The sequence below is a fragment of the Scyliorhinus canicula genome, chromosome 9 (assembly GCF_902713615.1).
Source record: "Scyliorhinus canicula chromosome 9, sScyCan1.1, whole genome shotgun sequence".
In the NCBI taxonomy this organism is placed as follows: domain Eukaryota; kingdom Metazoa; phylum Chordata; class Chondrichthyes; order Carcharhiniformes; family Scyliorhinidae; genus Scyliorhinus; species Scyliorhinus canicula.
This window is the reverse complement of record NC_052154.1, coordinates 25,310,422-25,335,331: the sequence shown is the minus strand read 5'-3', so window position 1 is coordinate 25,335,331 and position 24,910 is coordinate 25,310,422. Positions and strand designations below refer to the sequence as shown.

General features: G+C 43.0%; 1 protein-coding gene across 2 annotated transcripts in view; it reads right to left on the bottom strand.

The window, feature by feature from the left end:
• Positions 1-276: 276 nt before the first annotated feature.
• The window catches only part of cdk10 (cyclin-dependent kinase 10), a 36,048-nt gene continuing 11,414 nt past the window's right edge, over positions 277-24,910 (bottom strand). Inside the window, exons 5-14 of one of the 2 annotated variants that reach the window (XM_038806361.1) lie at positions 24,594-24,675; positions 24,314-24,381; positions 21,844-21,896; positions 19,992-20,061; positions 19,367-19,426; positions 13,137-13,260; positions 10,997-11,136; positions 4,668-4,720; positions 1,591-1,717; positions 277-1,119 (exon numbers count right to left, since the gene is read on the bottom strand). In XM_038806361.1, coding sequence (XP_038662289.1) covers positions 1,623-1,717; positions 4,668-4,720; positions 10,997-11,136; positions 13,137-13,260; positions 19,367-19,426; positions 19,992-20,061; positions 21,844-21,896; positions 24,314-24,381; positions 24,594-24,675 — 745 coding nt within the window. In that variant the 3' untranslated portion in view covers positions 277-1,119; positions 1,591-1,622. Of the gene's footprint in view, positions 1,120-1,590; positions 1,718-4,667; positions 4,721-5,146; positions 7,018-10,996; positions 11,137-13,136; positions 13,261-19,366; positions 19,427-19,991; positions 20,062-21,843; positions 21,897-24,313; positions 24,382-24,593; positions 24,676-24,910 lie in introns of those variants that run through there. The other variant, XR_005461761.1, reaches the window with a different exon arrangement.

Here is a 24,910-nt window from a genome sequence, read left to right as displayed (position 1 = left end):
AAGCACCAAATGAAATTTAAAATTCTCCTTGTATTCCAGTACCACCATGGTATTACCCTTTCAGCCCTACAATTCTCCAAGAACTATTCTAATTGAGTCGTTCATCCCCACCATATATTCAGCTAACTCCATAGCTCTGGAATTTCTCCCCCTTAACATCTTCATGCTCTATTTCTCCATCTCCTAAGTCTTTGATCACTTGTCCAGGTATCTCATGGTTTGCTGCAGTTTCTCGCATGTAAGAGCAGAAACAGACTATTAAGATTGTTTTTTTTAAAAAATAATTTTTATTGAGAAATTTTGATTTTATACAATAAAGCACCTTAGTAAAATACCAAAAATAACAATAATATTAACAATCATATACATTCGCGACTATTAAGATTGTTGAGAACTATTATTGTTTTTTGATAGAAAACAAATCTGAGCTATCCACAGCCTGTATTGTGTTGACATTAATAAAGAGGTTCCAGTCAGTTCAAATGTTGATATTAGCATAGATAATTATGGTGCATATTCTTAAGTCATCAGAAATCAACAGTAGACTTTGTAGAACAAAAATACTTCAATATATTTCAGTCAGCATATTTTTTATTGTCGTGATCTGATCATGGTATTATCACATATATAATATCTGTGACATAACATACAATCTTTAAGCTACTGACACAATAAATTAAATAAACTTTTTTGGAACGACAATCTTGTTCAGACAAAAGCGAAATAAAATTCAGAGAGACCCACAGCGGAAGAGAGCGTAGTATTGCAATTAAATGTTCAGTTGCACTGATTGTGTTCCCCGCCTTTGTCAGGCAAATGCGTTGTGAAAGACGTCAAGTTGGTTTTATACAAGCGACTATTTGAAAGCCTTTTAGGAGGTCTGATTTCTTTTGTTCTTGCGCCATTTTAAGTGTTGTTACTCTGTCTTTGGACGCAATAGTGTCAGTTAATTCATTCAATGCATTTTCCCCCTTGGATCACTGCCACTCCTGAGCATTGATTTAGCCATAGTGTTGTCTTGTGCTAGGTTTGTTCATTGTAACGTCCACTTCAGCCCATATGACATGGGTTAGAGCATATTAAGAAGAGCACATTCTTCTTTGTCTCTTGAGCAATAATCTGAGTGCACAACACAAATAGCAAAATTACAGTAAACAAAAACTAGCCAAGGATTCTAATTTTTTGTAATAAACAGAATCATTGGGAGCAGATTTCTTTACAATCTAGATCAGGAGCAAGTAAGAATTCAACTTGTGCAAACTACAGAATGGAGATGACCTTTCTTTTGACGACTGCAGTTTGTATTTATATTTTCTGATTGTTTGACTAACTATACTGTTACTTGAATGCTTTTGAACAATTTGAAGTTCTGGTCAGTAAATACATTTAGTTAGAGGGAAAAATAAGGAGATTGGCAATTAATGAAATTTTGAACCAAAGTAACGCATCAAATTCCCTCCGGAAAAAACACACCTTCACCACAGTAAACTGGAACTGTGGTAGGAGATGTAACCTTTCTGAAATTGTTTTCTACACACACTTGCAAAAGACACAACCATCACATGTAAAATAGGATAAATCGCCCTGTACCTGAGATGTCCTTCGTCATCAGATTCATTGCATCACACCTTTAGACGTTTTTGCTGATTATCCACACTAGAAGCAGCTCGCTTGTTACGATGATGGGGGAAGGTGGGCATCAGCTCTGGTTCACATGCTTTAGAGAGAGTTTTTGATTTAGATTAATCAGACAGATAAGAATTTACAGTGAACAGTAAATTAACTTTACAGTTTAGTTTTAGGTTTAGAATTGAAAATGGATTCCAGGGAGGGGTAATAATTTTGCAATGGTCCATATTAAGGCTTTGCCTGAACAATCCTGGAACTTTCATTAAACATCCTGGTGTCCCGACAATTTCCTCAATCTTTCAAATCTCCCAAATTTTCAGTTTTTCCCATTTTGGCCAACCTTTAAACTATGCCGATGGAAACGAGGCGATAGTAGATACAGCAGAACCGGGAGGACACCCAGGGATGATTGACTGCTGAACCCAGGGAAACACCCCAGCTGGTCTTGTGCTCCAAGAGTTCTGAGATTTATCGGGGCCACTCTTCCAGATATGGTGCTTACAGCGTCTCCTATCCTCTGCCATCAGTGAGCTTATGGTCGCTCTGTAGCAGGTGGGGCAACTGTGCTCAGGTAATTGTGCTCATGAGGGGACCAGGAAGAAACATCCCAGTACTACAGTGAAGTGGAGCACAATCATGCAAACGCTCATAGAATTTACAGTGCAGAAGGAGGCCATTCGCTCATTGAGTCTGCACTGACTCTTGGAAAGAGCACCCTATCAAAGCCCACACCTCCACCCTATCCCCATAACCCAGTAACCCCACCCAACACTAAGGTCAATTTAGCATGGCCAATCCACCTAATCTGCACATCTTTGGACTGTGGGAGGAAACCCACGCACGCAAGGGGAGAACGTGCAGACTCCGCAGAATGATCCAAGCTGTGAATCAAACCTGCGACCCTGGAGCTGTGAAGCAATTGTGCTAACCACTATGCTACCGTGCTGCCCCTCGTATCACTTTAATGTGAAAATGAGCAAGCACTGGTTAATGTGTTCCGGTGTTGACTTTTGAAAAGCTGGGCACCCTATCCATATTTTGCATTACTAGTAACAACCAGGCTATTGCAAAGCCGCTGTCCAAGTTGCAGTGGCTCTTCAGAAGTGTCACTATACCGTTTGCTGGTTGAAAGACTCTGCATTGAAGTACATAGAAGGGTGTGAAGTCGCTGTACTTACATGATAGGTGCCACTAAATTTGGCAATAAATGTTAGAGGCTTATCCATTCCTGTGTAAATCATAATACTGCCAAAGAGCCTCAGAAAAATTAACCTAATTACTGTAGATTTTAATTACTATTGGAAACTTTAAAAGAAAAGCCTAGCTTTTTCTTTCTCATCTCAAAATGTTTTCATTTTGCCCTCTGTGAATGATTTGACATTGAATTAACTATTCTAACTGACAGTAAATGCCTCAGTAACAATTCTTCACTCTTATTACACAGATATTGTTGCTCGCACTGTCCACACTTTCTAGAGTCCCTGTAGGAGGTGCTACGTTGAAATCTCAAATTAAGTGTTTTTTAAGACATCGTGTCTTTTTCTCTTAATCCAATCTTTCGTTCCATCTCTATTTCTCTTTCTGTACTTGATTTGATGTTGAAATTTATGCCCACTCTTCATCTCTCCTTACTCATTATTTAATCTCATCGTTAATGTGATTAAGGAGATATAGTTTCTGGCCCTGTTCTCAGATCCCAGATGTCCCGTTTCTTTGTTGCAGGTGATCAGCTTGGGGTTACAGCAATTTAGGTGGCAAAGGCCAAAAGGTGCAATGGAAATGTCCAATTAACGGCAGACACCATTAATTTCCCTGCTACAGTAACATCCGGCTCAATAGTTTTGCAAAAAGGCAGTCAACTATAATGTTGCCTTCTGCCTGCCCAGAAATTAAAGAGGTCAGGTTGTTTGACAAGTCCATACAGTTATGATTTTTGTTGCAGCCAGGCATCAAGAGAAAATGACTCAGCAAACTTATTTATACCATATCTACTTGTGTAGTAGAAATTAATTTTGATTGACAGTTGAGAAAAAATATTTTAACCTTCAGGGGGAAACTTACCTTTTAGAGACTCAAAAGGTTTGTGTTAGATTGTGTTCCAGTTCCATGCTTCTCATTACATTTTTAATATAACAGTCAAGGGTGAAGGACGTTTGTCAGTGACTCAGCGCAAGATTTCAGGAAAGAACTAAAGAGTTTGGCCTTTTATGTATTGGAGATATCAATCATTATACTGCCATTTACATGATGTATATCTGTATTTGTGTAAATATTCTCGACTTCTAAATGTGATCTTGTTTTTGCTTGAGCATAAATGGTTTGAATGTGGTATTTTCTACTGTTCAATGTAGACAGGAGAATGTGGGCAGCTGGTGACCTCCACTGCACAATACTGAGGTGCAATATTTAGATCTATGGCATACGTCATTTCATAAACAGTTACAGGTTTCAAAAACGGCTTTTTAAATCTGGGACAGAGTTTAAAGTGTTGGGCCACCAAAATCAATGAAACTGTTGCAGAGGGCAACAATACTTAATAGGTTACACCTTTGAGTTGTGATATAATTATAAAATACAGAACAATATGGAACGCGAGGTCTAATGGCGCAGGGGTAGCGTCCCTGCCTCTGAGCCGGTAGCTCCAGGTGTGAGTCACACCGAAGGACAGGCTAGGAGCATGTCCCAGGAAATTTGAGCTATGAGAATGGCCAAGAGTATGTGCTTTGTCTGTATGGAAAAGCTGATGGATGGTTGGATAGATATCCAACTTTATTACGAGGTAGACAGGTAACATGAAGGCAATAATTTACTTTTAAATAGTGATGGGAATATTTTGATTTATTCAGATGTAATTTGTACCACAATATCAAAATGTTGAGAGAATCAATTTTTCTTTAGGTAAAATTGTAATTGAACCCCAATGTGATTGCAATTTTATTGAAAAATAAATGATACATTCAGAATTAAGTTTGTTTTTATGTACAGAAATACAATGTAAAAAATCAAAATCATTGCAAAATATTTCTAAAATTACTTACGTAATGGTTTTTCTTTAAAATAGGAACTCTCCAGACTGTCCTCTGCTGTTGCCCTTTAACACAGAATAACATTCATCATCCCCTTCTATCGTACGCTAAATACAGAATAACAGTACTATAAAACAAGTGCACAAATGCATTAGCAGCAATCTACTAAAGCAGGACCAAGTCTTTGTAAAATTTTGTCTTGAATTTACAATTATTCAAGTTGCAAATTTACAGAACCATCAACTTATTATAGCTTTTTAATTCAAAACTCAATCCAGCTATTAATTACATTTGCAGCACTTCAGCTTGAGAAAGTAAATGGGGCAAAATTTTACAAATGACCGCTCCTCGAATGCAGTGACTAGAGCACATCTAGGAAATTTGGAGGTTGAAAATTATACGAGATGCACTCATCAGTTTAATTATTTAATGTGGATAGGACACAACCAATGTGGATGTCACTTGGGCCAGCATTTTTGTTGCCCAATTACCTTTGAAGGTAGTGGTGAGTTGCCTTTTTGAAGTGCTGCAGATCATCTGGTGTAGATACAGCCACAATGCTGAGAGTTCCAGGATTTTGAACCAACGATATTGAAGAACAGCATGTAGTTCCAACTGAGGATTGTGGGGTTTGGAGATGAATTTGCAGGTGGTGATATTACCATGCATTGGCTGCCTTGGTACATCTAGGTGGTAAAGGTCACAGGTTTGGAAGAAGTTGAAGAGGCCTTGGCGAGTTGCTGCAGTGCAACGTGTCAACAGTCCACACTACTGTAGTTGTAAATTGGTGGTGGAAGGAGTATATGTTGAGGGACTGCCAATTGAACAGGCTGCTTTGTCATGTTTAGTGTTTTGTTATGCTCTTGACGTAGCATAAGCTGCTTCCTTGATGTGCACTCTGACAAAGGAAGGTTCAGACTTGGAGATAGCTTTAACACATTTATTAAACTGTTAAAAATTCTCCTACTTGGATTCGACTCACCTGTTAATCCTCCTTAGCTACTCAGACTGACGAACCAGTCTGCCACAATCCACGTGGTGAGTGTGATGTGTTTCAAATCAAGCCCGTGTGCTCACCGAGTGTCTCCACTGAAAAGAGGAAGATCATGTGTGCCGTGTCCTTTTATATGGGTTGGTGTAATACCCTCCTGTGGTAGTGTCACCACTGTGTGCATCATGAATGCCTATTGGTCGTGTCCTATCTTACTGACCTATTGGCTGAATGTCTGTGTGTCATGTCTCTGGTGCTCCCTCTAGTGTCCATCTAGTCTACATGTATTTACATTAACCCCTTGTGTATTTACAGTGATGCATATCACCACAGTTAGTGTTGAGCTTCTTAAGCATTATTGGAGCTGCACTCATCCAGGCAAGTAGAGAGTGTTCCATAATATTCCTGACTTGTGCTTTGTAAATGGTGGGCAGATTACTTTCCGCAGAAATCCCAATATCTGATATCTTGGAGACAAATGTATTTATATGGCTAGTCAGTTGTGTGTCTGGTCAATGGTAACCCCCCCAGGATAGCGATTGTGTGGAGTCAGCAATGGTAAGCCATTGAATGTTCTGGGGAGATCGTTGGATTTTCTGTCATTGGAGGTGGTCATTGCTACCTTTTGGCAGCCCAAGCCCAAATATTGTCTAGATCTTTCTGCACAGACTACTTCAATATATTTGGAGTTTTGAATGGAACTGAATATTCATCATCAACAAACATTCCCATTTCTGATCTTTAAGTTGGAGGGCAGATAATTGATGAAGTAGCAAAAAGTAGTTAAGACTAGGACACTACTCTGAGGAATCCCTGCAGTGATGTCTTAGGGTTTAGATTATTTACCTTCAACAACTATCTTCCTTTGTGTTAGGTATGATTCCAACCAGTGGAGAATTCATTGCTGTGGGTCCAGAGTTACAAGTAGTACAAACCAGGCAAGGACAGCAGATTTCTTTCTCTAAAGCACCTTGCATCCAGATGGATTTTAAAGACTATCGACAATGGTTCATGCTCATTATTACAGACACAACTTTTCAAGTCCAGATTGATTGACTGAATTTACAGCTGCCATGGGATTTCGGATCACTAGTCAACTAACATTACCACAACACCACCGCCTACCACAGAATAGACACAAACAGACAAGAAATCAAACTAAAAAATAGTATTCCTCAGAAATTAAAAGATGGTGGAACATCCATGATAAAACGCATAGAGGTACTCAGTATCAAGCAGGTTTGATGGGACAGGCTGCAATTTATCACTCTGGATTTTATGCTCCAATCCGACAATTCAATCTTCATAGTTCTAGGTCTAGACAGGCTGAAACAAATCCTCTCGCCAGTTGTCAGGTCAAGAGCCAGCTTTCTTGAAACCAGCGGCATCAATGAGACAGAATGAAAAAAAATTACTTTTCAACAAAAAGTTGTGGAATAGATTATGTATTTAATAATAGTGAAACATAAACAAAAATTTAAATAAATAATTGGGATGAGGACGACATTCTGGGTGGGAGCAAACATTTTAATTTCATCTTTCTTTAAACAGAAGTTTATTTTTGTTATGAAGTGTTGCTATTAACATTTCATAACAATGCCTGGGGCATTGGGACTGGTTCTGGGAGAGGTGGGACCTGTACAAACTGGACGGGTTACACCTGGGCAGGACTGGAACTTATGTCCTAGGGGGGCTATTTGCTCGAGCGGTTGGGGAGTGTTTAAACTAATGTGGCAGGGGGACAGGAAACAATGCTGGAAGTTGGAAGGTAGTAAAACAAGGGCAGAAACAAAAGGCAGTAAGGGGGAAAGTGTAAGGCAGAGAAGCCACAGTCAAAAATCAAAAAAGCCGACAGTACAAGGTACAGTGACTGAGGGGAGCTCAGTGAATAGGCCCAGTAATACTAAAAGGAATAAAACTGGAAGTAAAAACATAAATGGAAAGTGACGCGGCAGGTTGTTACATGAAGATTCAGGTTCAACGACAAGGAAAATTAGGAAAAACGTTAAGAGGAAAAATAACTTAGGAGAGGTGACTGATCAAGGTGTTAAGATTCAAAACAGAGGTATAAATGCCAACATGAGTGTACTTTACCTGAATGCTCGTAGTATTTGGAATAAGGTAAATGAGTTGCTGGCGCAAATCATCGTGAATGACTATGATTTAGTGGCCATTACTGAAACATGGTTAAAGGATGGGCACGACTGGGAGTTAAATATCCGAGGGTATCAAAATATTCGGAAGGACAGAGTGGATGGTAAAGGAGGTGGTGTAGCTCTGTTACTTAAGGATGACATCCGAGTAATAGTAAAGGACGACATCGGTGCTATGGAGGAGAAGGTTGAATCCATTTGGATGGAAATCAGGAATAGTAAGGTGAAAAAGTCACTGATAGTAGTAGCCTATAGGCCACCTAATAGTAACATTATGGTGGGGCAGGCAATAAACAAAGAAATAACTGATGCATGTAGAAATAGTACAGCAGTTCTCATGGGGGATTTTAATCTACATGTCGATTGGTTTAACCAGGACGGTCAAGGCAGCCTTGAGGAGGAGTTTATAGAATGTATCCGTGATAGTTTCCCAGAACAGTATGTAATGGAACGTACGAGGGAACAAGCGGTCCTAGATCTTGTCCTGTGTAATGAGACAGGATTGATTAATGATCTCATAGTTAGGGATCCTCTCGGAAGGAGCGGTCATAATAGGGTGGAATTTAAAATACAGATGGAGGGTGAGAAGGTAAAATCAAACACTAGTGTTTTGTGCTTAAACAAAGGAGATTACAATGGGATGAGAGAAGAGGTAAGGTAGACTGGGAGCAAAGGCTTTATGGTGAAACAGCTGAGGAACAGTGGAGAACCTTCCAAGGGATTTTTCACAGTGCTCAGCAAAGATTTATACCAACAAAAAGGAAGGATGGTAGAAAGAGGGAAAATCGACCGTGGATATCTAAGGAAATAAGGGAGAATATCAAAATGAAGGAAAAAGCATACAAAGTGGCAAAGATTAGTGGGAGACTAGAGGACTGGGAAATCTTTAGGGTGCAACAGAAAGCTACTAAAAAGCTATAAAAAGAGTAAGATAGATTATGAGAGTAAACTTGCTCAGAATATAAAAACAGATAGTGACAGTTTCTACAAATATATAAAACAAAAAAGAGTGGCTAAGGTAAATATTGGTCCATTAGAGGATCAGAAGGGAGATTTAATAATGGGAGATGAGGAAATGGCTGAGGAACTGAACAGGTTTTTTGGGTCGATCTTCACAGTAGAAGACACAACCAACATGCCAGTGACTGATGGAAATGAGGCTATGGCAGGTGAGGACCTGGAGATGATTGTTATCGCTAAGGAGGTAGTGCAAGCTAATGGGGCTAAAGGTTAACAAGTCTCCTGGCCCTGATGGAATGCATCCCAGAGTGCTACAAGAGATGGCTAGGGGAATAGCAAATGCACTAGTCATAATTTACCAAATTTCACTGGACTCTGGTGTGGTCACAGCAGAAATTAGCAAACGTGACACCACTGTTTAAAAGAGGTAGGCAGAAAGTGGGTAATTATAGGCCAGTTAGCTTAACCTCGGGAGTAGGGAAGATGCTGGAATCTATCAAGGAAGAAATAGCGAGGCATCTGGATGGAAATTGTCCCATTGGGCAGACGCAGCATGGGTTCGTAAAGGGCAGATTGTGCCTAACTAATTTAGTGGAATTGTTTTGAGGGCATTACCAGTGCGGTAGATAATGGGGAGCCAATGGATGTGGTATATCTGGATTTCCAGAAAGCATTTGACAAGGTGCCACACAAAAGATTGCTGCATAAGATAAAGATGCATGGCATTAAGGGTAAAGTAGCAACATGGATAGAGGATTGATTAATAAATAGAAAGTAAAGAGTGGGGATTAATGGGTGTTTCTCTGGTTGGCAATCAGTAGCTAGTGGTGTCCCTCAGGGATCAGTGTTGGGCCTACAATTATTCACAATTTACATAGATGATTTGGAGTTGGGGACCAAGTGTAATGTGTCCCAGTTGCAGACGACACTAAGATGAGTGGTAAAGCAAAAAGTGCAGAGGAATTTGGACAGGTTAAGTGAATGGGCTAGGATATGGCAGATGGAATACAATGTTGACAAATGTGAGGCTATCTATTTTGGTAGGAATAATAGCAAAAGGATTATACAAGTGATAAAATATTAAAACATGCCGCTGTGCACAGAGACCTGGGCGTGCTAGTGCATGAATCACAAAAAACTGGTTTACAGGTGCAACAGGTGATTAAGGCGGCAAATGGAGTTTTGACCTTCATTGTTCGAGGGATGGAGTTTAAGACTAGGGAGGTTATGTTGCAATTGTATAAGGTGTTAGTGAGGCCACACCTGGAGTATTGTGTTCAGTTTTGGTCTCCTTACCTGAGAAAGGACGTACTGGCGCTGGAGGGAGTGCAGAGGAGATTCACTGGGTTAATCTCAGAATTGAAGGGCTTGGATTACGAGGAGAGGTTGAGTAGACTGGGACTGTACTCTCTGGAATTCAGAAGGATGCAGTGGGATCTTATAGAAACATATAAAATTATGAAGGGAATAGATAGGATAGATGTGGGCAGGTTGTTTCCACTGGCGGGTGAAAGCAAAACCAGGAGGCATAGCCTCAAAATAAGGGGAAGTAGGTTTAGGACTGAGTTTAGGAGGAACATCTTCACCCAAAGGGTTATGAATCTATGGAATTCCTTGCCCAGTGAAGCAGTTGAGGCTCCTTCATTAAATGTTTTTAAGATAAAGATGGATAGTTTTTTTGAAGAATATAGGGATTAAGGGTTATGGTGTTCGGGCCGGAAAGTGGAGCTGAGTCCAAAAAAGATCAGCCATGATCTCATTGAATGGCGGAGCAGACTCGAGGGGCCATATGGCCTACTCCTGCTCCTAGTTCTTATGTTCTTATTACATTATTGAAATAAACCAAGGTGTATTGGCAATATTACTCCAAAACTGACCAAATAGTACACAAAAAAAGGCTCTCACATTTGAACAGATTCATTACTGTAATATAAATACTTGTTTCATCATCACGTATGCTGAAAATTAAAAGCAAAAGCTGCAAGTTTGAAAATTTCCTGGTGCATCCAACGGCATAGTGGGTAAGAATTCTATTAGACTAGGGGATACAATCTAATCCCAATCAATATGACTACCATATTATCACCAGCACTATGCTGGCACTTATATGGAACCTTATAGTACTACCACAACAAAAATAAAGATGTGACACATGGAAGCACAAACTTTCCCATAGAAACTATTTTCATCAGAACAAGAATCGCTTGCCATATATAAAACAGCAAATGTTAAAATACCTCTTTTTTGGGTCGTACATGAAGAGAAAGTTGAGAAGTCGGAGGCCTGCTTCCGAAAGCCATGGAAACTTGTGCTTCAGGTTATTGTAAGGCTGTTTTCTCAGAGTGTACTGACCCACTAATGGCAGCTTTGAAAAACCCTAGAGCACATCATAAGTACAGGTAAATAGCTATTCGTTAAAATAGGAGAAGCATCAGGAGCAGTGTGTTGCCGCGTAACACTCCTAATGCAGAAGATTAATTTTTCCAACTATTTCAAGACGCAATGTGATCAAATAGTTGTCAGACTTCCTGACTCAAACCTAGGAAAAAAGGAAGCCTTCAAACAGAAGCACACCAATGGAAGGTTTGAACAGATTGCAACATGTGGACAAATAATTTTAGAACTGTCTAAAAACCTAGCAGCTACATTCGAACCAGCTGTTTTCACTGAAACGGAAGCAAAATATTGTGGATGCTGGGGTAGAAATGCTGCAAATAGCTTGCCAACCCTGTCACCATCTGTGGAGGCAGAAATAGAGTTAAGATGCCAAATGTTTGACCGTGACCATGGAGGTGGATTGTTCCTGCAATTTATCCACCGTAGGTTAGCATGCTGGTTTGCTTCCACATTCCCGCTGGCAGGTTATTTTTAAATATGCTGGTCAGGGAGGCTTGATGGCTAGTTGATCACAGGCAGTGGGTAACCAATGATAGCCCTTAATGGACCAAAAAGACAACTGCAAATGCTGACCAGAATTTTCCATTGGGCAGCTGGACATCCCATTAAGACTAAACTCCAAATAGAATTTACAGTGCAGAAGGAGGCCATTCGGCCCATCGAGTCTACACCGGCTCTTTTGAAAGAGCACCCTACCCAAGCCCACACCTCCACCCATCCCCATAACCCAGTAACCCCACCCAACATTAGGCAATTTTGGATACTAAGGGCAATTTAGCATGGCCAATCCACCTAACCTGCACATCTTTGGACTGTGGGAGGAAACCGGAGCACCCGGAGGAAACCCACGCACACACGGGGAGAATGTGCAGACTCTGCACAGACAGTGACCCAAGCCAGGAATCGAACCTGGGACCCTGGAGCTGTGAAGCAATTGTGCTAACCACCATGCTACCGGGGAGGCAACCTACAACAGATCTGGAGGTCACTGCTCCATTTCTACCTCACTTCCGTTCTATATCCGCAGCCACTGGCCACCCTGCACCCTTTCCACTATCATGGTTTGGCAGCTGTGGCCTCTTAAGTTTGTTAAAGGTTTTAAAGAGGGTGCCTCTCATCTTGAGGCGTCCTCCCTCCCTCTAATTTTCATCATCCGCCCCCAACTCTGATGGGGGGGGGCCCAATTTGCATGCTCGAGGGTACTCTTATCAGCCCTCCAAGTCTTGGGAGCCCACCCGTTTTCCTTAATTGGGCAGTAAGCTAATTGGCCTCCGAGTCAAAGATCGCACTGGATTTCAAACTCAGGACCTGGAAATGTTTTGGACTCTGGAGTCCCAGCTCCAGAGCAGAAATGTAGCCCACGTCTGTGACCTATCATTAGGACCGAGACAAAGGGAGTTCTGATGAAAGGTTCCAGGCCTTGAAACATTTATTCTGTTTCTCTCTCCACAAATGATGATAGAAGACTTAATTATTTCCAGCATTTTCTTTCTCTTTTATTACTATTTTCAGCTCTTATTACCACAAACCTGTAGCAACTCAAAACAGAGTAACTGCATTGTTAAAATGCATTTTAAGGCACAAAATGGAACATCGAATGTTCAATCAGCCTGTTATCCAGGTATGATTTTCTACCTGCCTAATAACTTGACAAATCCATAAAACACGTTTTTATGTCCATCTATAATACAGAGACATGCTCTTTAAAGCTCTACACTCCATTATCCTTAACTAGTGAGGAGTGATGGTCACGAACAAAAGAAGAGGCTTTTAATTAGATGCTCATATCGGGACTGCTCTAACAAAGCTTTAGACTGGAGAAGGGTGGCATAAAAAGCTAACAAATTGTATTTACACTTCAAATTTCTGAATTTTCACACTCAAAAGAAATATGCTCGACATTTATTGCACCTTCATAAATGTTATTTTTTCTGCTTGTAGTAAGGTAGCAAACCATTGATGAATTACACCATGACTTACTGGCCATATATTCTCATTCGGAGTCCCTAGTAACTGAACGATCAGGTCAATCTGATGGATCTCCGAGCTTCCTGGAAGCAAAGGTTTGTGAGCCAGCAGCTCTGCAAGAATACAACCCACTGCCCTGTACATAGCAAAAAGAAAAGGATGAGAAAAACTGCAACGCCGTTTATAACAAAAAGAAAAAAGTCTGATTAAACATGTAAATAGGTTAACTCACTCTCCAGTAAGGCTTCCAGCATATTCTGCTTTTTTTAAATTCCTGTTTATGGGATGTGGGTGTCACTGGCTCGGCCAGCATTTGTTGCCCATCGCTAATTGCCCTTGAGAAGGTGATGGTGAGTTGCCTTTTAACCCCTACAATCCATAAGGTGTAGCTACACCCACAGTGCTGTTAGGGAGGGAGTTCTCGTATTTTGATCCAGGAAGGAACGGCGATATATTTCCAAGTCAGGATGGTGAGTGACTTGGAGGGGAACCTCCAGGTGGTGGGGTTCCCATGTTTTTGCTGCTCTTCTAGATGATAGTGGTTGATAGCGGTTGTGGGTTTGGAAGGTGCTGCTGAAGGAGCCGTCGGGAGTTCCTGCAGTACATCTTGTAGATGGTAGACACTGCTGCTATTGTGCATTGGTGGTGGAGTGAGTGAATGTTTGTGAAAGGGGTACCAAACATGTGGGCTGTTTTCTCCTGGATGGTGTTGAGCTTCAAGTGTTGGGAGTTGCACTCATCCAGGCAATTGAGGAGTATTCCATCACATTCCTGACTTGTGCTTTGTAGGTGGTGGACAGGCTTTGGGAAGTCAGGAGGTGAGTTACTTGCCACAGGATTCCTAGCCTTTGACCTGCTCTTGTAACCACAGTATTTATATGGTTTGTCCAGTTCAGTCTCTGATCAAAGGTAACACCCAGAATGTTGGATAGTGGGTTATTCCGTGATGGCAATGCCAATGAAAGTCAAGAGAATGGCTAGTCAGCAGGGGGGGGGGGGGGGGGGGGGGGGGGATATTAGCCCCCCCGTCCAGGCTGATCACGTGAAATGTGCGGGGTTTGAATGGGCCGGTCAAAAGAGCGCGCGTGTTAGCGCATCTATAGGGGTTAAAGGCAGACGTAGCAATGCTTCAGGAGACAAATTTAAAGCTCGCAGATCACACGAGATTGAGAAAGGGATGGGTAGGCCAGGTGTTCCATTCAAGGCTGGATTCGAAGACCAGTGGGGTAGCAATTCTGATCCGCAAGGGTGTGGCATTCGAGGCTGGGAGAATTGTGGCAGATAAGGGGGGCAGGTATATAATGGTGAGTGTAAAGTGGGAGGGGGTCCGGGTGGTGTTTGTGAACGTCTGTGCTCCAAATTGGGATGATGTGGAATTTATGAGACGCATGCTCGGCAAAATCCCGGACTTAAGAGTCACACCACCTGATCATGGGGGGAGACTTTAACACAGTCATTGACCCCGAGCTGGACCGGTCGAAGTCCAGGACAGGGAAGCGACTAGCAGTGACTTATGAACTGAAGGGTTTTATGGAGCAGATGGAGGGAGGGGGTGGATCCCTGGAGGTTCGCGGGGCCAAGAGCGAATGAGTTCTCTTTTTTCTCCCACGTTCATAAGCTTTATTCCCGCATAGACTTCTTTGTCTTGAGCAGGGTGTTAATCCCAAAGATGGCGGGGACAGAATACTCAACAATCACAGTCTCGGACCATGCTCCGCACTGGGTGGACCTGCGGCTTAGTGAGGAGGAAGGGCAGTGCCAACTCTGGAGACTGGATTTGGGGCTGCTGGCGAACGAAGAGGTTTGCGGGCGGATTAGCAGGAACATCCAGGATTACCTGGAAACAAACGATACAGGTAAGGTAGCAGCGGCAACGGTCTGGGAGGCTTACCTGGAAACAAACGATACAGGTAAGGTAGCAGCGGCAACGGTCTGGGAGGCTCTGAAGGCAGTTGTCAGAGGGGAAACTCATCTCAATTCGATCCCATAAGGAAAAGGGAGAAAGAGCCAAGAGAGAGAGACTGGTGGAGGAGATACTCCAAGTGGCGATACGCGGAGGCCCCCGAGGCGGGGCTACTGAGGGTGCGGCGGAGTCTGCAGGCGGAGTTTGAACTGCTGACCACAGGGAAAGCGGTAGCACAGCTGAGGAAGGCAAGGGGGCAATCTATGAGTATGGGGAGAAAGCGAGTGGAATGCTGGCACACCAACTGCGAAAGAGGGAGGCGGCAAGGGAAATCGGGGGAGTAAAGAATAAGGAGGGTAACACGGTCTTGGATTCGGGGGAGGGAGGTGAACAAAGTCTTTAAGGAATTCTTTAAGGAGCCCCCGACAGGAGCGGAAGGGATGAGGCAATGTTTGGACCAGTTGAGGTTTCCAAAGGTGGAAGAGGACCTGGTGGAGGGGCTGGGGGCCCCGATTGAATTGGAGGAGATTGTCAAGGGTATAGAGGGCATGCAATCGGGTAAAGCCCCAGGGCCGGACGGTTACCAGGTAGAATTCTACAATAAATATTCGGAAATATTATGCCCATTCCTGATGAGGACCTTTAATGAGGCCAGAGAGAAAGGAACCCTCCCCCCAACAATGTCACAGGCTTTGATCTTACTCATTCTTAAACGAGAGAAGGACCCGGAACATTGCCGGTCATACAGGCCGATTTTGCTTTTAAACGTGGATGCCAAATCGTGAGCTAAGATTCTGGCCACAAGAATTGAGGATTGCGTCCCAGGGGTGATAGAGGAAGACCAGACTGGGTTTGTTAAAGGCAGACAACTCGATACCAATGTCCGGAGACGTTTGAATATTATTATGATGCCCTCAGAGGGAGGGGAGGCGGAGGTGGTAACAACAATGGTCGCAGAGAAAGCCTTTGACCGGGTGGAGTGGGAGTACCTCTGGGAAACGCTGGGGAGGTTCGGGTTTGGTGAGGGCTTTATTGGCTGGGTGAAATTGCTGTACCAGGCGCCTGTAGCAAGTGTATGTACAAACCGGCCGAGGTCGGGGTACTTCGAGCTTCACCGGGGAACGAGGCAGGGGTGTCCTCTCTCCCCGTTACTACTTGCCCTAGCTATAGAACCACTAGCTATGGCGGGGAATGGCTCAGGAGGGGGGGGGTGGAATATTGGGTCTCGCTATACGCGGATGATTTGTTCCCGTACATATTTCAGACCCTATGGAGGGGATGGGGGAGGTTCTGCGGATCCGGAGGGATTTTGGTAGTTTTTCAGGGTACAAACTAAACGTGGGAAAGAGCGAGTTGTTTGTGATCCAGGCCAAGGGGCAGGAGGAGAGACTGAAAGAGCTGCCGCTCAGGATGGTAGAGAGAAGTTTTTGTTACCTGGGTGACAGGTGGCCAGGAAATGGGATGCCCCGCACAGGCTCAACCTGACCTGGTTGGTGGAGCAAATGGAAGGGGACTTTAAAAGGTGGGACATGCTCCCGCTGTCACTGGCAGGGAAGGTGCAGACTGTGAAAATGACTGTCCTCCCCATCTTCATCCCGAAGGCCTTTTTTACCCGGGCGAGTAGGATCATTACGGGCTTTGTGTGGGTGAATAAGATCCCACGAGTAAGGAGATTGCTGTTGGAGCGCAGTCGGGGGGTGTGGGTTGGCGCTGCCGAACTTTCGCAACTACTACTGGGCGGCCAATATAGCTATGATTAGGAAGGGGGGGGGGGGGGGGGGGGTGGGAGCAGCTGGAGGCAGAGTCATGTAAAGGTGATAGTCTGGGAGCTTTGATAACAGCTCCTTTGCCGTTCTCACCGACCCAAGTCTGGTGGTGGCGGCGACACTGCGGATCTGGGGACAGTGGAGGAGGTACAAGAAGGTGGAGGGAGCATCGGTCTGGACCCCGATATGCAACAATCACAGGTTTGTCCCGGATAGGATGGATGGTGGGTTCCAGAGCTGGCAGAGGGCAGGCATCAGAAGGATGGGAGATCTGTTCATAGATAGAAGCTTTCCCAGGTTGAAGGCGCTAGAGGACAAATTTAATCTGCCGCCAGGAAACACCTTTAAATATCTGCAAGTACGAGCCTTCCTGAAAAAACAGGTCTTTGCGACGCTGCCGCCACTGAGGATACAGGACAGGGTGGTCTCCGACACCTGGGTGGGGGAGGGGAGGGTGTCGGATATCTACCAAGAACTACAGGAGGCGGAGGAAACCCCGGTGGAGGAGCTCAAGGGCAAGTGGGAGGAGGAGCTAGGCAAGGAGTAGGAAGTGGGTCTGTGGGCAGAGGTCCAGGGCAGGGTTAATTCCCAACGTCTTGGCCTTTGCCTCCCTAGTAGCCCGGAGAGGGATTTTATTAATGTGGAGGGACTCGAAGCCCCCAATGGGGATCGGGATATTTATAGAACCTTCTTCTCCAGTGAGTTGTTTAATTGTCCACCACCATTCACGACTGGATATGGCAGGACTGCAGAGCTTAGATCGGATCCATTGGTTGCTGCTCATGTTGTTAGCATGCAAGCAACCCTATGTTGACAACTCAATTTTTGGTATGGCTGGTGCTGCTCCTGGATTGCCCTCTGACACTTTTCATTAAAACAGGGTTGGTCCCCTGGCTTGGTGATAATGGGTGATATGTTGGGCCATGAGGTTACAGATTGTGGCTGAGTACAATTCTGCTGCTGCTGATGGCCCACAGCGCCTCACGAATGCCCAGTCAAGTTGCTAGATCTGTTCTGAATCTATCTCATTGAACACAGTGGTAGTGCCACACAACACGACGGAGGATATGCTCAATGTGAAGACAGGATTTCATCGCCACACGGACTCTATGGTGGTTACTCCTACCGATACGGTCATGGACAGATGCATCTGTGACAGTTGGTGAGGATGAGATCTAGTATTTGTTTTTCTTCTTGTTGGTACCCTCACCACCTGCTGCAGTCCCAGACTAACAGCAATACACTTTGGGCATGTTACTGAACCACTCTGGGTAATGGACACTGAAGTTCCCCACCCTGGGTACGTTGTCACCCTCAGTGCTTCCACCAAGTGGTATTCAACAAGGAGGAGTACTGATTCATCAGCCGACAGTGAAAAGTACATGGTGATCAGTAGGAGGTTTCCTTCAGATTTGACCTGAAGCCATGAGACTTCATGGGGTCTGGAGTTGATGTTGTGAATCCCAGGACAGCTCCCTCCCGACAGTGTACCAGTGGAATAGGACATACCCAGGGATGGTGATAGTGGTGTCTGGGACATTGTCTATAAGGTATGATTCTGTAAGTATGACTATGTCAGGTTCTTACTTTTGTTTTATAAATTTAGATTACGCAATTATTTTTTCCAATTAAGGGGCAATTTAGCGTGGCCAATACACCTACTCTGCACATTTTTGGGTTGTGAGGGCGAAACCCACGCAGACACGGGGAGAATGTGCAAACTCCACACGGACAGTGACCCAAAGCCGGGATCGAACCTGGGACCTCAGCGCCGTGAGACGGTTGTGCTAACCACTAGGCCACCGTGCTGCCCTAAGTCAGGTTCTTACTTGACTCATATGTGAGACAGTTCTCCCGATTTTGGCAAATACCCCAGATTAGTAGGGAGGGATTTGCAGAATCGACAGGGCTGGGCCTACCATTGTCACTTCCAGGGCCAAAGTCAATGCCGGGTGGTCCGCCCGGTTTCTTTCATTTTTATTGACTTTGTAGCAGTTTGTTGAGTGGCTTGCTAGGCCATTTCAGAGGGCATTTAAGAGTCAACCACATAGCTGTGGATCTGGAGTCACATATAGGCCAGGTTAAAAGCAAATTACTGCGGATGCTGGAACCTGAAACCGAAGAGAAAATGCTGGAAAATCTCAGCAGGTCTGGCAGCATCTGTAGGGAGAGAAAAGAGCTAACATTTGGAGTTCAGATGACCCTTTGTCAAAGCTGGATGACAGATTTCCTTCCAGGCATAAGTGAACCCACTGGGTTTTCTATGACAATCGACAATGGTTTTATTAGATTTTTAATTCCAGATATTTATTGGATTCAATTTCCAACATCTGCCGTGGTGGGATTCGAACCCGAGTCCCCAAAGTATTACCCTGGGTCTCTGGATCACCAGTCCAGTGGCAATACCACTACACCGCCACCGCCACCTCCCCCCTGAGTCAGGGGGATAAGGTGGGAAAGTGGCGTTGAGGATTATCATATCGAATGGTGGAGCAGACTCGATGGGCCGAATGACCTACATCTGCTCCTCCACCTTATATGGCCTTTTGTTTTATATCAAATAAGGTACCTACCACATGTCAATAGCTGTAGTCTGGGTTTTTGTTCCCAATAGTAATTCTGGTGCTCTGTACCTAAGAATTCAATCAAACATCCAATCAAAAATTCAGAGCTTCCAAACATGCAAAAGTAACCTCAATTTTTAAATGTTGCACAAGTCAAATATATCCAATATGACTGCTTTAAATAAAATAACTCACGGGGTCTTTTGTTTTGAAAAATTGGAACATGGCAAAAGTTGCAAACATCAAAGTGGCACAATTTTTAGAAGGCTACAGTTTTTGAAATATGTGACAAACTTGTCAGTTTTAATTCTTTGACTCGTTAATATGAATATGGATGTTAAAGTTGTATTATTACATAAAGTATATTGCAAGCTACAGACATCACTGCACCGGAACTACAGTCCAAAAGAGCTTCCAATTATTTTCAGAGATGGCCAACAGCATAGTGTTGCAGCATTATAATACGCAATAGATAACTGTTTAGAGAATCTTGGCCAAGAGGTGCATTTGAAAATAAATACATGGAGGTGAGGAAAACATGAAGTGATGATAGCGAACAAAGTCCAAAAGGGACTACAAGCTCATATCACAATCAGAGAGAGACAGGACCTAGATTAATTTGCCGCCAACTTACCATAGTGTTACTACTTTTGGAGTCATTGGCTTCAGAGGCACTCCATATACACGCGCCAACCCAAAGTCAGCTGCAATGAAGAATAACACCGTTAAAAGATCTAGAGCAGGAAAGCTATGCAGCGTCCAAACAGTATAAGGTAGAAAAGGAAGACCTTTTATTTATATAGCGTCTTCAACAACCGCAGGATATCCCAAAGCAATTCATAACAAAATAATTAATTTTTAAGTGTAGTCACTATTGTGGCAGTCAACATGTACACAGCAAGGTCCCTTAAAAAGCCAAGAGTTAAATGATCAGGTAGCATGTGGGAACAGAATACCTAAAATCAGGGCGGATGAATCGTGAATAGAGAATTTATAAATGGCTGAAACAAAAGGGACATGCTGTCTAAGCTCTTCATCTTGCATTCATCAAGACAGATCGCAAGGACACACAATGGATACTGCAGGAGAAAAGAATGCTGATTGTTTAACAAGGTTGGTAGAGGTGTAGTCTTGGAGAATGCAGTAGGGCACTTTTAACAGCTAAGCTATTGTGAAAATTCAAACAGATCAACTCCAATTGGTCGAGGCGGTTGCCCTGGGGAATGATCCAGAGATTGGCTGTCCCTCAAGCTTTTGTTTAGTTGAAAAAGGCGCAATACTTGGACATGCTCATTCAATTTGCAAATGTCAGGGCCTTATGTGTGAATATATGTAGCTTCCAGAATGAGTTAGTAAGCCACGCTACGAGCCTAAAAGATATTCTTAAATAGATCTTCAGTCATTCTTAGCACGATCAGGATTGATTAGCAAGTGTTGCCCAATCGCAAAATTACATTTAATGTTTGTCATTATGTTTTGAATTTTGCAAGCACAGACTGGTTGGGTACAGTCAGCGCTTCAACAGTCAGCGCTTCGCCTGTTGCGAACAGCCGAAGGTACGTGCTGTTTGATCCAATCCGCATTATGTATGGGACATAAAGCCTACATACCTGGCAAAACACAAGCTCTGAAATTCATATACCACATTACTAATTTGTGTGATAGGCAGGACATATTTCTGGCTTGACAGCATCATCCTGTGAGTAGAGAATTATGGTGAGGTAAAGTCACGATAGTCCCAGATGACCATAGGCTGCTTTCTCCTTTGGGGGGAGGGGGAAGAGCTGACTGGTGGTAATTTAACCCGAGGATCACCACACCTCAGGCTAGGGGGCAAGACTGGAGAAGGTGGGGCCTCCATGAATAACCTCAGCTGGTACGGGAATTGAACCCGTGCTGCTGGCGTCGCTCTGCATCATGAACCAGCTGTCTAGCCAAGTGGGAAATACCACACTTGTTGCTACTGCATTGGCACAGCAACAAACGGCTAGCTGCACCTGTTGCTCAAATTTTTGAGACACCTTACCCTGGGTAATGTGACACTTTTCAGGACTGAAAGTGGTGGCCTTAGGCCTAGACATGAGTTTGCGTTATACACAGCACGCATTGATCTGATCAGGGTAGCCATTATCCCACAGCATAGCTTTAACGTGCCTTATTTCAGTATCACACCTGCATGGTTGAGCAAATGCTCGGACCCTATTAAGAGGTTGCCGATAAATCCAATCTCATAACCCACAAAACTGCAGGAATCCCAACACGTATATTTATTGGCCATTGAAGGTAGGCTTAATTTACAAATTTAAAAATGGTCCTACAAAGCCCAATCTACACCAATCTGAAGAAAGCCTGCCTTAAAATTTCAAAACATATAGACTGCAAGCAAGTTATTACCCTTCAATTTCAAATGATTAAATCAATTTTGAGCAGCCAAAAGCTAATTGCCCCACTGAGATGAAAGATAAATAGGAGGTTCCAAATCTTACCAATCTTAACACACCCTTTATCAGTCATTAGCAAGTTGGACACCTTGAGGTCTCTGAAGTAAAGAAAGGAATTTGTTACCAATCTGAAGCCACATAGGTAAAAGCTCGCCTCAAAGCTGTAGATGGGACCCAAGGTCCAAGTCTTTGTTGCTCTACAGCACTGAATTTGAGCTAACCAGAATATCTGCCCTAATTCATCTCTAAGGTAGATATTACAGTTTTTAATTTAACAGTTTTTAAATTAACAGTTACGATTCATACAGAAATAAATAAAAATTGAATTCTTGAAAAGAAATACAATTTCTTTAAAAGGAAGATAATTATACAAGTGCTTCTTCGTTTCAGGACTGAGGAATGACGATTTTCAAGTTGTCACACTGATTTCAGGATCTGCTATGCTATGGACTAAATGTGCAGCAGCACAAGAACAGTGCAAATTCAGGAAATATGTTGGTCATTTATGTGGAGGTGTTCAGCTAGGGAAATGAGTAGAAGGGAATTTCAGCAGACATATTGGAAGCAGTGCTAACAAACAAATGAATGTGTTTAGAGCAATGTTGTAGTTTGGAACGAACCCAAGTCTGCAATGTGCGAATATCTTTGGAAAAAGTGGCGTAACTCCGCTCTTAAGCTCTTGTTAGACCAAGAGGTTCTAGACAATTCCGTGCCAATGTACCCAGAATTGATCAGACAGATGGGTGAAGGAAATAAATATTGGCCAGGAGACTGGCAATGACTCCCTACACTTCACAAAATAATGCCATAGGATCTTTTACGCCCACCTGAAAGAGCAGAAAAGTCTCATTTGACATTTCATCAAAAAGATAGAACCTACCACAGCCTCAATACTGCAGTGGAATGTGAGCTTTGAATTTTGCGCACAAGCCCAGGAATGGAACTTAGTCCCACAACCATCTGAGTCAAGCTCGACAACTTAGCCACACCTTTCTTGGAAATGTGCTGCATTGAGCGCCACAATATCAGTAGGAAAGGAAATTCATAACCAATCACAGCAAATAATGAATGCAATTAGTGCCCCAAACTGCTAACAAATGATTGACATCATCTCATGAAAACTAATGCCACTTATTAAAAGTAATTCCATGGAGTTATAACATTTAAAGTGTTCAGTGTTTCCATAAAGGATAAGGCTGGCAAAGTCTAATCTGATATGAAAAATGTGTGATTTTCACCCTGCTATTAGATAAATAAATGGCATCCCATAGTCTTGAGTCTTACAATCTCAGAGGTCATGGACTCAGGTAGCACCAATTGTAAAAACGGAGTTCAGCAAATTAGTAATTTGTGAATCACCACCAGAAAAATGAGCCTAAATACTGAAGGATTGTTGTAAAGATCCAATTGGTTTATACTTTTCTTCAGGCAATAATCCTGTAATCTGGTCAACATGTTACCTATAATCTTTCTTAGTGTCACAAGTAGGCTCACAATGAAGTTACTGTGAAAAGCCCCAAGTCACCACACTCTGACGCCTGTTCAGGTACACTGATGGAGAATTCAGAATGTCCAATTCACCTAGCAGCACGTCTTTTGGGACTTGTGGGAGGGAACTGGAGCACCCGGAGGAAATCCACGCAGACAAGGGGAGAATGTGCAGACTCCGCACAGACAGCGACCCAAGCCGGTAATCGAACGCAGGTCCCTGGCGCTGTGAAGCAACAGTGCTAACCACTGTGCTACCGTATTCCAATCCCACTAAATAGTTGACTTTTTAGCCTCGTAAATATTAAGGTAATTAGGGATAGGCCAATGTTGGTGATATCCGGAAATTAAGTACAAGGCAAGAAACGCCAAAATTGTTATGATGTTACTATATGCTCATAAAATCTATGTCATCAGGTACAAAATGTTGTACCAGAACATCATGTGCAAAGAACCAAGAGCAATTCTGGGTTGGAAAATTCCACATTCCAACACACAAGGTTTCATTATATTCCAAACTTTAGGAAGCTGAAAGCTAAAAAGAAGTCAACCCATTTGTGAAAGCTAATGGGGTAGAAACAAAATTGAATGTTAGATGCTAAGTATAATGGATGGCCAATTCTACACTGCCCGTTTACTGCCACTGCCCAAAACAAATTTCTGGCCCAATGTGTTTAGTTTTTAAGCCACAATCCACCAGTTTCCTTTTCTTTGCTGTAGCCGATTTTCAAAGGTTTATTGCAGATCTTAGATCTGCACATAAATATGCAGGTTAGGTGGACTGGCCGTGCTAAATTTCCCCGTTGTGTCCAAAGGTTAGGTGGGGTTACGGGGATGGGGTGGGGGAATGGGCCTGTTCTTTCAGAGAGTCAGTGTAGACTCGATGGGCCGAATGGCCTCCATTGCACTGTAGGGATGGTATGATTCTACTCCTCAATGTCAAAATGATTTAAATGTAGGTTAGATTTACTGTTTCCAGTCTGTGTTTAAAAAAAAGCAATGATATTTAGCTTTTCAGCTCTCTCACCTGTGAATAATGAAGTTTTCGTGTAGATATCGCAGTCCCTTCAATAACTGCAAGATTATACATTTCACCTTAAGAACCAGGGAGGCAAACCGATAGTTAATGAATTAAATTTTAGAAAGCCAAAGGAATAATGACTGTAAAGTGCTGTATAAAACTATGAGAATATAAAAAGAATTAAAGGTGAGAACATGCTGCTTTTACTTAGGAATTAAGTTACCAAGCTAGATTTTGCTTGTCGTTTTAACAGACAACCATGATCTTCAAAAAACTTCAGGTTTACCTGAGCCTCTGAGAACGGCGACTGCATGTTTTCCAGAAGACTGGCGAGGTCTTGTTCACAATATCCCATTACCAGGAAAATACTGTGAAAACGTGATAAAGAAGTGAAAGATTAATCTGTCGCTTAACAATCTTCATGTACTACCTTAACATGAGCATTATATGATAGCGCAGCTCAATGGTATAACAACACATCCTTCCTAAGGGCATTTAAAATGCTCTGCTGAGGCCTCAGTTTTTAACATCCAGGTAGAAAATATCAACAAAGAATAGAACTCGCGATTTGCATGCACTCTCAGTACTGCACTGGACTCAGCA